Source organism: Mytilus trossulus, chromosome 6 (assembly GCF_036588685.1).
Source record: "Mytilus trossulus isolate FHL-02 chromosome 6, PNRI_Mtr1.1.1.hap1, whole genome shotgun sequence".
Taxonomy (NCBI): Eukaryota; Metazoa; Mollusca; class Bivalvia; order Mytilida; family Mytilidae; genus Mytilus; species Mytilus trossulus.
The window spans coordinates 87,865,735-87,879,551 of record NC_086378.1 but is presented as its reverse complement, the minus strand read 5'-3'; the positions used below and the strand labels follow the sequence as shown (position 1 = coordinate 87,879,551).

Here is a 13,817-nt window from a genome sequence, read left to right as displayed (position 1 = left end):
GTAAATATGTGTTTTCGTGAAATTTTTATTATTAATTCATGATGTTTTTTTCAACCATCCTGATTTCTCAAACACTATTACCTGATTTACCAATTATAAGTTGAAGATAAACGGAAGTAATTTGGTTAGTTTGTTGATATGATGCACCCTTCAATAAATAAAGATTATTGGAACATTTCCCAGTTACTGTTACAGAGGTATCAATATGTGTGAATCATTGATGTGTGTGCATAAACAAATGGTTCTAGGTTAGCATTTTGTACTTTTTACTCAAAAACAAGTTAGAGGATAACGTTTTACTCAAAACAGGAGGAAATTAAGGAGTAACAAATTCTATTCATGTAAGATTTGTTTAAATTATTTTGAATCATGTGACTATATTGTTTGGATGATTTTGATGAGATTACTGTGAGACACTAAGTACAGAAAGTGTGTAAGTGGTTATATCACAGATAGATTTATAATTACATTATCTCATTTTATTGGCTGCCACTTGTCAGTAAACAGGGCAAGTAATATACGTTAGAAAAGGACTGGGTTGTGTGTATTGCCAGTAATGGATCCACAATTTTCTAAAGGGATAGATGGAGGGGACTTGTCATGATAAAAGGGGGGAGTATAGAATCAGGAAAAATATACTTAAAAACACAATTTTTTGTCATAAAAGGAGAGGAGTTTCCCCTGTTTGGCAGGACTGGTATAAGTTTAAGAGTATTTTGAATAATTTATAATAAGCTGTATTTTTATTGGACAACAATCACACACATTGCAAGAAGGCAAAGGGAGTGCTTAAGTGTTACAGTCAGTGGGGGGGGGGGGGGGGTCCATATATTTTAAGAAGTGGAGGCCCACTGATTGCCTAGGAGGTGTCTCACTCGGTCATTCTTCAATGATTCCCTATATAATAATCCAGATTTTTCCTAATTCTGCCTCTGACAGTGATCATAAATGTTATCTAACCTGCATCAAAAGTTGTAAAGACATGTCTGCTTGTCTCTTCTTGACATTTACATAAAGTCTTTGCATAATATTCCGATAGTGGGAGGAGAAAATCAGACAATTCACAATTTGAAAGTTTTTCTGTTATACTTGCCCTCATTTTCATGATTCAATACCACTGAAGTCAACCTTAAGATTTTGTGATGAGGTCAATTTCATTATATTTAGAACATTCTTTTAATGGTAGTCTGTACACCAGATGCAAATTGTATCACAGATCAAGATCTGCTTTATCCATTGTATTAAAATGGCAATCAAAACAGCAGAAAAAAATATGCTGTACAGAATAGCAAAACTATTGTCATTGATTTGATTGGAAATAAGAAACAAAAATCATATTATTTCTGTTGGTAAAGGGTATGAATTATGAAGGTGTGCATACAGTTATAACTTTGTCAATGAGTCCAACAGTCTGTTCTCTGGTCAGCAACCAGTAAGTCAATCTGGTTTCTTTGGTCTTCTTGCAATTCTTTGGTATGCCCCATTGTACCTTTCATGTATGGATATCTATCCATAAAATACTCAAAAATAATACTCCAACAAAAAGTCTTTACGAACAATATTTATTGAGCTCTTTCTCTTATTCTATAAATATAAAGGGCAATGGCAGATATAAAAATTCAAAGTTATAAGCCTTTCTATATAACTTAGCAATTTTATTTTTGAAATAGAAACTCCAATGGAAAGTTGTCTCATTGGCACACATACCACATCTTCTAATATCTATATAATAAAATGTAACGGTGAACAGAAACTTCAGTAGCATTCATTTATATAAAGTCTTTAACCATATGTCTAAACATAAATATAACACTTGGATTCCTACTTAACAATTAACAGAAAATATATTTTTTTATTGCTACGATTTATATTTTTGTATGTTTGGCACCGACCTATAATGGTTTGGCAGAGACTTTATTTAATGAACTATAAGGGAAGCAGTCTGATCTTGATGTTATCTTGTAAACACAGATCAGCTGATCTAATACACACTGACAGGAAGTTCAAGTTGTGTACACAAATTATACAATTATTTGGAATAGTCTGAAATTTTAAACAAAGGTAAAATTTGATACTCTTGATGTTAGAATGTATGTTGTTTGTTCATAGAATGTTGTAATTTAGATGTTACATATTTCATATAGAACATAATGATGTAAGTAATAATTTTAACAATCCAAGGAATTTGATCTACCAGTATTCACTTTTGACACTTGAAACATTATTTTCAGTAATTGCATATATTTTACCTCAATGTTTTAAAGATCTTATTAACTGAATAAGTACCTCTTTCAAAAGTCAAGGACATTGTGTTTAATCTGAAGGATTTTGGTGGCTATTTATTTATGGGTAAATTTAATTTTGGAATGAATAAATCCGTATATCAGATTTGATCATTTCCAATTCAGACTAAGAAAAAGTTGTACATATAGTCATGAAACAGACATTGTTCAAAGATGCTAATTCACTAGTAATCATGCAAGGGATATGTCTAGAATAATAATGAAATTATTTTCTCCTCCTCCGATTGTCTAGAGATACATCCTAAAAATGTTGTAAGTTTTACTGTTCTTGAGTTATGCCCCTTTACAATGGAAAAATTACTGACATTTTTTGTTTCTTTTCTTTTACTAAAGTTTGCCTCAACCAAATGCTATGAAACTTATGCACAATGCTTATAACCACAGACCTTTGATTGATGGTGTCACTTTTACCACCCTGGAGTTATGTTCCTTTTCAAATGGAAAATGGTTGAATTTTTCGTTTCTGATTTCAAACATAAGTTTGCCTCAACTTAATGTTTTGAAACTTTATGCACAACGCTTAATTATTTCCACAAAACTCTGATCAAATACAAATTTGGGTAGCGTCAATTTTACCTCTTGTATCATTTGCCTATATATTTGAATAATGTAACATTATGTGCAAGCAGGGGCATGATCTGTGTCCCATGGACACATTCCTTATTTATTTTTCACAACTTTTATAAATGTTCTAGACTCCTACATGGTGATTTACATTAAGACTAGAATCAAACCCACCACCTTGTGGTTGACATGCTGCTGTAGATGAACAACTAGGACAACACGGCTACCCAGGTCTCTCATATACACACCATCGGCAATGATTAACAGAAGGTCCATAAAGATTTCACATTTACAACCTAATAACAACACACTGGTATATATTATAGTCTTTTGCCTTTTAAACCATTCTTTGCAATTCTGTTTGCAACCTACAACCACTTGGACTTTCAAGAGTTTGATCCCAGACTTTCAGCAAGGGGAGAGACAGAAAGGAGAAAAAGGAAAAAGGGGACCCAGTCCTGTAAATAAGAAAAATGTTCAAAAAAGCACAAATTATCTGCCACAAGAAGGGGAGATAGCCACCTCCAAACCACTGGATCTACTTTTGCATTGTACAAATTTTTGGTAAAAGTTCCTTTAGCAATCATTGAAATTATCTGTACTATTTGACTCATATATCTGAAGGCATTCAAGATTTTATGTTAATCAACAAGTTTTCTGTTACTTGATAAGTTTTTATCAGTAAATAAACTTCTACTCTGACAATGCAGTAGCCATGTTTGATATCACAAGTATAAAAGTACTTAATCTTGTACCATGAGGAAACTTCAAACCAGGAAATTCTAATGTTAAATTCAGAAAAATTCATGTACAAGAATTATTAAATGAAAAAAGTAAGACTGTTCTATCAAGATAACAAGAGTGACAAATCGGTTCAAATAAATACTGTAAATTCTGAAATTATTATGTGCATTTATTATTGCAATTTTGTCATCTTAGACTAAAATACAAGTTTATTTTTTGCGATATTGAGTAAATTCTGTTTAATTCATATAAAAAAAACCAAATATGTGTTTTAGTTATTGCCATTACATGATTATAACTCTGGCACATTTTTCACAATAATAAAGAGATAGCAATAATTTCTGAATTTGCTGTAACCAGTTGCTAATGCTAGTAAGACCATAAAAAGATGAGTATATGTACCAACCTCTTATTTTGAAAACACTCATTCCTCATATCAGCAATCTTGTTTACTGAAGAGGGGAAGAGTCGTGAAAAATTGAAAAAAAGGTTGATGCTTAGAGCAGTTAAATGAAACACTCTTGAAGGATTTTTTTTAGACTCCAATTACCGGTAAGTTTAAACTGGGGACAAAGATATTGGTAATTGGATTATAGAACTTGAAATATACAACACAATGGTATATGTGGGGGTAAATGTGAGCTTCATTAACGAAGACAAAATGATTTGCCAGTGTAAATATTAGAAATATTTGATGGATGGTAGATTAACTGAGAGTTCTGATGATAGAAACCTTTTTGTTGGTTATAGATCATTTCATACTTTACTGACTTGGAAATGATTAGTTTTTCATTCCATGTAGCCCAAACTTAATCAAAAGTATACCCAGTTAATTGCTGCAATCTTTCCATTATAAATCTTAATCATATATGTCATATAAACCAATTTACTGGGAAAATGTTTAATAAGTTTGCATTTTTAGTTTAAGTGCAAATTGTGGTAAAATTTCAGCCTAAATCAGTTGTTTTTATTGAGAAACCAACACATGCCAAAGAAGACATTGCTCAAAGATAGATAATGTAATTTTATCTTTTCAATGTTGCTGAAGTATAGTGTTTCAGTCAAGGTTATGTCAGCACCACAACAGCAGGGAAGAATTACAAAAAAGTTTTCTATTTCAATGTTACACTTATTTTGATATATACATCTTTATACTAAGGAAAACCGTTTTTCCAGGACATATTTACTCAATTTTGTCCACATGTTGATTGATTTATTTGAAGAGTTGAACTATGTGATGATCGCTTTCAATATATCTATGAATTTCAGGCATTTTCTCCAAAAATTATCTTGACATTTTACTAGTAAGGGAACTCTGATTTGATAGGATATCAAAGTGATGATTCCAGAAGTACTTGTAACAGGGTAAGGAGTTCTATTTTTTCAGAGAAGGAACTCTGATTGAATTTGAATAGAGAGGTTGATTTCAATGCAAATATAACATTGTATAACTAATCTTGAAATTTAAGGTGTAAGACACTTTAATTGGATAAAAAATGTCTATCAAGAAGCCTCATGAAGAGCTGAAGACCTTGCAAAGTTAAGGTCATAGCAACTAGCTTGACCTAATTTTTATGGTCATAACCTACCACATCTTCTTATTAACTTATTTTTTATACCAACCTCATTTTAATGGTCCAATGATCAATGATCAGTTTTGGTAACTAATAGGTCTGTTTATCTAGCAATATGCTTACTTTAAGTTTGTGTGGTCCCATGGAATGACTGTAAGGTAAATATGTCTGTGTGGCAGAGTTCACCTCACCTTGACCTTATTTACAAGGATCATTGATAATGAGAAGTTATTACTTGTAGTAAAACCTTTATACATTAAGTTTAATCATGATTTAAGTAATGCAGGCGAGATATTTCAAGGCATGCATTCTTTTTGTTATATACTTTCTTGCTTTTTCATTTCCCTTTCCCCATCTTCATCAACTTATCATTTGTATGTATCATCCATTACTTTTTCCTTCTTTTGAACTTTGAACTCTGCTTAGGTTCTCTGGTCCTTCTTTAATTTGTTATATTTTGTAATATTATGTCATGTTAATGACTTGAGATTATAGGCTATTATATATTGATATTTTATATTATTCCATCTTTAGCAAACATCAGCTGATTCTGTCTGGATAATATGCCTCCTACATATTATTTTAATTCCAAATGAAAACAGCTGATTATAAACACCAAAGCCGTTGGTATTGAGTTGATATTGATTCTGTCACTAATAATTATGAAAACCTGTCTGAAATATTGTGTCTTTAAGTAAAGTGTTGCATTTCTTTTTCTGTTATATCTTAAACATGCAGTAGTGAATTATAATTTTGCATTATATGCATGAAGCATTTGTACCCATGGGTATTTTTTAAACATAACTTATTTTTTATTAATGGGGGCATTTACCCCTATATTTATCATCATTTATGTATTAGTACATATAATCAATAACAATTAAGTTATAACCAATGCATTTTGTATAATTAAATTATATGGTGTTTGTAATTGAATTTTCCCACTGTATTTGACATGGCTTACTTTACATAATTGATAAAGAATTCCCAGAATGGGTTCTCTAATAACACCATAATGTCCAGACAAGGGTGGGCTAATTGTACAATTTATTAATTGATATTTCTTGTACTATTACTATTGGACCTTTACTTAGGAACACTGTCCTTCAATATGTGATATAATTTTTGGATTAGCAAAGTTTAGGTAATATATCTTTCTAAAGTGATATTGATTCTGTCACAAATAATTATGAAATATTATGTCTCTAGGTAGGATAGATGTGCAGAAGTCTTTCATGGAGGATTAATTTCTCTCTGTCTTTTACTTTGTCATCCTGAAATAGCCTTTAAACTTTCATTTCTTCTTCCTGCGATGGAGGAATCATTGCATGCATCATATTCAGGATACTTCCTTGTTTTTCATAAATGACCATACACTCTTTCTGATTTTCACTAGTCACTTTTAATTGATCAGGGAGTTATTGTTGATATTAAAGAGGTTATTTTATACTTACTTAAACCAATTTATATATGGAGTTTTCCCTAAACGAAGTAAACGAGAGAACTTATATAAGGAGTTTTCCCTAAATGAAGTAGACAAGAGAACTAACTTACTTAATCTGATTTCTTGAGGATGAAGTAGACAGGAAAGAAGGAACACCAGTTTGATTTAGAAACTCTAATATAAGGAAATACAAGGAAATATAAAATCTGATTTATTTAAACGTGTAATTAACCATGCATTAGTTTAACCACTTTATTGTAACATAACTATTTCTGAACATGCTACCATTTCTGATTGAACTTTCGTGCATCATTAGTTGAACTCTACAAATGTAATTACGTCTGTGATCATTCCAGGAACTCTTGACCTCCTATCAGAGGACAATTTTATAGAACTGTAATTACAGCTTCTAGCCAGACTGAAGATCAGCATCCTCCATCAGTAACCATTCATTATGAGTTAATGAAACAATGTGAGACTTAGGAGTCACATCTAACTTAATAACAGGCTTGAGAAGACCAAAAATCAGAAGCCAATTATAAGGGGAATACCAGACCTATGTGACTTCTGATCTCTAATTAACATGGACGACATTTAATTAACCCTGTTTATGTTACATATGATAGAACACCTGATAATCAGACATTGATTTGTTCCTGGATCTGTTTATATTGAGTCACCAGGTGATGTCCATGTTCTCCATGGTAACACAATTTTACCTGTTTTAAGATAAAAAGCAAAATTATTAAGAATGGAATATTATTGATAATCTTTTGCAACAAAAGATCATACATAAAAAAAAAATTGAATTTCATAAACTTTGAAAAACATGAAAATACCCAACTAATTAGCATATACTTATAAGCACTAACAGTTTTATGAAAATATAATGTTTTTTTTAACAAATTTTAATGGTTATAAGTGACCTGTCGACGTCAAGGATCAATTAAAATGTCTAAAATAAGAGAATATAGGAAATAATCGTACCCATGATGATAATTCCAAAGACAAGTTTTGACATCAATGTTGGAGAATTGTGATGGCATATCCCCTGCAGACTGATTTAATCTTACATCAATTATAAGGCTTATACGTAATTATTGATTAGAAATCCTAAAAAAGAAGAGTGTTTTCCTTCATCTATTGTGACTCAGTCTGAGGTCATTCTTCCTGTCAACTGGTATAGCATGAGCCACTTAACATTTCTTAACAATTTATTTCACAGCTATATTGATTATTTCAAAGGGGGGAAAAGACAATGATTTAGGATAGGCAGATGGACATTTAGATCTCTGACGCTAAAATACAACATAGATTTTTGGGAAACCCCGAAATCGTGTTTGTTCATTATGCCATTTATTAATGTTTTATTGAAACATATGAAATCAATATAATCTTTATTTACTGAGGATAATTAATATTTGATCATCCAAAGAATTGTTAGTTTATCTCAGATCTGCAGGGTTTTGTTTTCTGAACAGTTGGTCTGACCAGTATTAAGCATGCAAGCACCTGCTTTGTGTACCTGTATCAGCTGATTGACTCATCCATGCTGAGGTCAATAATAGATGATAATGAAGCAATGTCAGTATTTTTTATTTTGTGTTGTTTTATTGGACATTACTCACCAGCGGGAGAAACGATCCATTTAAAGTTGATTCAGATGTAAATCAATATCAATCTCCAAGAAATTCCATATCTTCTTTGATTTTACTTTGGAAAGGATGCTTCTAACACAATATGGAATCTAATGTTGCTTTCGAGATTTTTTTTAAAGGAGATTAAAAATGCTTATGGACAAAAGATATTATTTATTGACTGAATAACACCTTTTATCATGTTTATTCTTTTGAAAGTACAAAATAGTGTGTATTGTGATGGAAAAGTGTATTGGAATTCTTGAAATATCAAAGATCATGTTAACAAATATTGATATCACTGAATGAAAACATGAGGATATGAGCAGATTGGAAAGAAAATTTGAAAACAATTGGGGAACTAGTTAATTGTTTTATGGCCTATGTGGAGATGTTAGAACAACTTTGGGTTATACTTTTGTGTAAGACTGACAGATCACCAACAATTAGTAAATCTACCAGGTATAACAGGTAAGATTCAAGTAACATCATGGTTCTGGAAGATTGTATTGTTTACCAGTTAGTCTATTTCAAAACAATTGTATGAAAATCAAATGAGTTCTCTTAAAATGAGGGTGAATAAGCTTGACTGTAATAACTTCATTTGTGAACCTTTTATTTTATGAAATTCATACAAATGCCCTCCTTCATCTTAACTATGTGTTGACTGCAACAAGTTTTTTCAACTACCTTGACTACCAGTGATGGTTTTACACAGTTGGTCGGCATATTGAGGGGTGTTTTGTTTTGAATATTAATGTATTTAACCCCTGCATTATCGTGATACACACCTTGTGTTATACTGTATTGAGTCTGTCTACAGATCAATTATCAGTGTGTATGTTATAACAAAAAGGTTGATAACCTACAACGCATTGTTTTTGTGGTGGTGCCAGCATCACTTGTGAAGGGAAACAGGTCTAAGATTGGTGTGTAACCAGACATGTAAACCAGGGAAGCTGTGAAAACAAATGAATTGGCTTAACAATTTGGCCATACATGTGACCCTTCCCTCCTGTCCAGTATCACAAGTATGGTGACGATACATTGAGAATTGAGATCAATGCCGAGTCTTTACCTGACTTTTAAATTGACAGCAAATACCTGTTACAGTCTTGGATGAATTAACTACTGTGTTCAGTTCAAAGAATAGGTGATACAAGCAAATATTCAGTAGGTTTCTAATCCAATATAAATGAAAAGATGTGTAGGGTTTTGGACAATCATATTTAAGAAGCACTGTATCTCTGGTCATTCCAGATTATAATCCCTGAAAAGTGAGACTTTCTGATAAGATAGGGAAGGGGGTGTATTCTATCCATAAGGGGAAAATGGGATAACAAGAGTGACCCAAGATCTTTCAAAGGGTGAACAACATTCCCAATAACTGAATATCATATATGCTGAGCAGAAGCAACATGCTAATATTTTCTGACGATATTATGCTAAAAACTTATATAACTCATTAGTAACACGATATTTTCTTTTTGGTGTTTAAAGGGAGTGGGGGGCACCACAAAATGCCTTCTACCCCCTCAGGCACTGGAGGACTGAACTGCCTTTTAAACACAACTGCAATTATCATGCACTCCATACATTATTTTGAAGTTAATACATTTTTTAACATGCATAAATGGCAGTGCATTTAGTTTGTTAACTAATGGCCTCATTGTAATCCTTGTGGTCTATAAAATACACAACAAGAAGTAGATAAGAAATGATGTGTCTGTAAAACAGCTAATTACTCAAAATACTTCTCTTAGATAATTACATATTGATTTTGAAGCAAATGTTAAAATGATTTCCTGGCAATGTATTAATATGATTACCCCAGTTTGTGATTAACAGCACATGTGCTACCATGCCCTATTGCTAATATATACATTCATTTGCTGGAATGCTTAGAGAAATTATTTCTTGAGAATTTTTGAGAAAATTCACAAGGTTTTTTACAACTTCTCTGATTGTATAATTTCGCACTATCTCTATAATGGTATAACAATTATTTTGTTATATTTGGAATCTTAATTACAATTTACAACAGAATCAGATTGGTTTTCTCAGATGAAAGTGGAAGATGTATTTATGTTTTTGGATTTCATTATATAATGAGATTTAGTTTTATTGGTACAAGTAATCCCAATGTGAATGATTCTTGGATGACCAATTCTCTTCCTTCTTTGACTAATATCATTAAAGATTAATTATCAATGGATTATAGAAATAATTTCGATGATTAAGATGGATTTAGATAATAAAAAAACCTGATGAATGGATTATACTTTGTACTTTGTGAATGATCAATAACTTTTGGGGTACAGGATTTGATATTATGATGGAGTTTGATAACTGATCTGAAATACAATGCTACAAAAACATGTTAAAATGTGAAGAGCGGTACGGATGTAAAACAATTACAGTACAAAGGAAACCACTTAACCTAGTAAAACTTGATCAAAGTATGAATGGAGGGTTGATGAGGTAAAATGTTCGCATTTTCAGCTATTTTTAAATGGTTCCTATCCACAACATTTTAAACATGTTAGAGTTAATATTTTAGTAGCTTTGTGAATTGTTTTTTTTTCTCTCAAATGAAACTTAAGAAATGGATGTGTTACATGTGTTAAATATTCACTACAACATGTGCTTGGATATATAGTGAGATGTTAATAATGACAGAAGAAGGGTAGGTATTCATATAGTTTGTCTTTCCTTATCTTATCATTGCTGCATTTATACTCATTTTTGGATCCAGGGCTAAAAAAAGGGAGTGTAATTTTCTGATGTAGTAAAAATAGGGTGAATGGTAGCAATTCAAAATATTTTTTGGCAATTTAATTCCTATTTAAAAAAAAAAATCAATAAAGGGGGGACGGGACATAGCTTGACAATCTACATGTTTACTGTCGCTATGATCCTCACTTTAATGTTTCTTACATCAGTTAATGTATTGTATTGATTTGTGTATGCCCTGTCAAAGGCCTTTAGTTGGCAGATAGGGTATGAGTTTGATTGTCTATGTTTCCTTAAACTCCACTCTCATGTTATGTTTAGTTTTAAGTTTAAAATAGTTTGATGTGAAGCAAATTTAACTTCAACACAGAATACATCAAGATGTAAACTGGTATGGAATGATAAAGATGAAAAGCCTTCAATTTGAACCCTCTGTTGACATGAATACATGAATAGTGAGTTTGAAAAGCAAATCTTGCTACATGTAAAATGACTGACTCACACGATAATTGCCAGAACTGTTAAGCCTTACTAAGGTCCATTTATATCATTACAAGTATGTAATGGTTCTAGTTACTGTTATTTAGCTTGTATGATTAATGTTGATTTTTATGACCCACTGAGGGGCATTATGTTTTTCAGTCTGTGCATTTGTTCATTCATTCATCCGTCCATGTCCATTTGTTTGTTGGTTTGTTTGTCTGACCATCTGTCCTGCTTTGGTACACATGCTTCATATGATATTAGAGTTTTGACCTGAATTTCACAATCCACTGAACATAGACAATGATTTTTTGATGAAGATGAAGTCCATTCAACTTGAAACTTTGAAAACATGTACCCCTAGATATGATGTTTCTAGTTTTGATGTCAAATTAGAGTTTTGACTCAAATTTCACGGCCCACTGAACATAGTGTGAGTGGGACATCCATATAGTATGGACACATTCTTTTTTACTTATACTGCTTGTTCTGCATTTATACTGAGCTGATTATAGTTGTATGCTATACATGTTTTCTAAATATTTATTCATCATTAATGATAGACCATGCATGCTATACTGCTGCTTATTGTTTTCTGTGAACACAATTTTCTTGTATTCAGGAATAATTGTAATTTTGAGGATTCTTAACTTTATGGTTTTCTCAAATTTTGTATTCAAACCAAAGGGAAATTTGTAAATCATTCAATGTTTGAATTTGTGCATGGTTCACTTATACCCCAGAAATCCACAAATATTTAGTATCCAAAGAATAATGATAAATCCTTTAGTATGAAATTGAGAATGGAAATGGGGAATGAGTCAAAAAGACAACAACCTTACCTTAGAAAAAACAACAGCAAAAGGTCACCAACAGGTCTTCAATGTAGCGAAAAATTCAGTACATGAATGTAACTTGTGAATTCAGATCATGTAAATAAATGTGTGGTTAACGTTTTGAGTAGTAACATCAAGTTATTGTCAAGTATAAATATCAACTATCAATAACTATGGAGAAGGCTACTTTTATTTTATATTTTTAAATTTTTAGAAATAAAACAAAATCTTGATGAAACATCAACGGACTAATACAATTTAGCATGCACCCTTTAAAGGTTGCATATATAAGGGGGAAGATAATTAAATCTTGTTTCATGTGATCTTACTTAAAAATGATGAATTCCAGGCCAATTAGTGTAGAAATGCAATGCTCTTGAAGCTGAAGTACATGGGAACATGTTGACCTCCAATGAAACATGAAGTTTTATGTATTCAGAACCATTACTTTTCTTACAGAGCATAACTGAATGATGTGGGATACATGTATTAAGTTGCTTCAAACTATTTAATAAATAGTCCAAATACTCAAAAACCATAAATTTCTGTTTCTTTAATATATTGTGGAGTAATTTAGAAGAAAGATGATATTGTTTATGTGAATCGTCAGTAATTGTTGTAAACTTGTTAGCCGATAGGAAGATTGCCAAGCAATCAACAGCTGTGTTTCATGTTATTGTCTTACTAAAGGTTTGAGATTCTCAGACATCTGGCATGTCCATGCTGTAAGGTCACATGGCTGGTCCATAGCTTAAGGTCACATGGCAGGTCCATGCTGTAAGGTCACATTACTGGTCTATACCTTAAAGGTCACATGGCTGGTCCATAGCTTAAGGTCACATGGCAGGTCCATGCTGTAAGGTCACATTACTGGTCTATAGCTTAAAGGTCACATGGCTGGTCCATAGCTTAAGGTCACATGGCTGGTCCATGCTGTAAGGTCACATTGCTGGTCCATGGCTTAAGGTCACATGGCTGGTCCATAGCTTAAGGTCACATGGCTGGTCCATAGCTTAAGGTCACATGGCTGGTCAATAGCGAGGACTTTGGTCAATGTAGAATTTCAGGAGCTAATTTATATGTGTCAAGACAAAATTTTTGTTGAAATCATTCTGCAATCTTAGGGAGGGGTTCCTGTTGATCTTGTGTTTCATTGTTATCACAGAAAATTGTTGGAAACATTTATCAAGAGATCATCATCTTGAAAAATCTCCATAGTTTGGAATGCTATTAATTTGTATCAATAAAAATGGTTCCTGTTTCTATTATGTATACTAGTATTATGTATATTTCTCACCCCTGTCTAGATGTTTTGTAACCTTGTATTTTTCTATACCCCCTGATCACTCTTCAACAGGCTTACTTTGGTTTTGATACCTTGCTAAATACATACCATGCATACTGTGAGTAAAAAACCCACAGAGTTTCAGTTGGTAAAAGGACTGTGGAATCTGGGGACATTTTCTTTATGTACCCTCAACAATACCTTTGGTTAAATT

General features: G+C 32.1%; 1 protein-coding gene across 3 annotated transcripts in view; it reads left to right on the top strand.

Moving 5' to 3' along the window:
- LOC134722134 (uncharacterized) overlaps positions 1-13,817 on the top strand; it is a 57,459-nt gene that overhangs the window by 9,617 nt on the left and 34,025 nt on the right. The window contains exon 1 of one of the 3 annotated variants that reach the window (XM_063585689.1): positions 7,889-8,737. The exons of the other annotated variants lie outside the window; for them this stretch is intronic. Coding sequence (XP_063441759.1) covers positions 8,643-8,737 — 95 coding nt within the window. The 5' untranslated portion in view covers positions 7,889-8,642. Of the gene's footprint in view, positions 1-7,888; positions 8,738-13,817 lie in introns of those variants that run through there. 3 annotated transcript variants of the gene reach the window in all.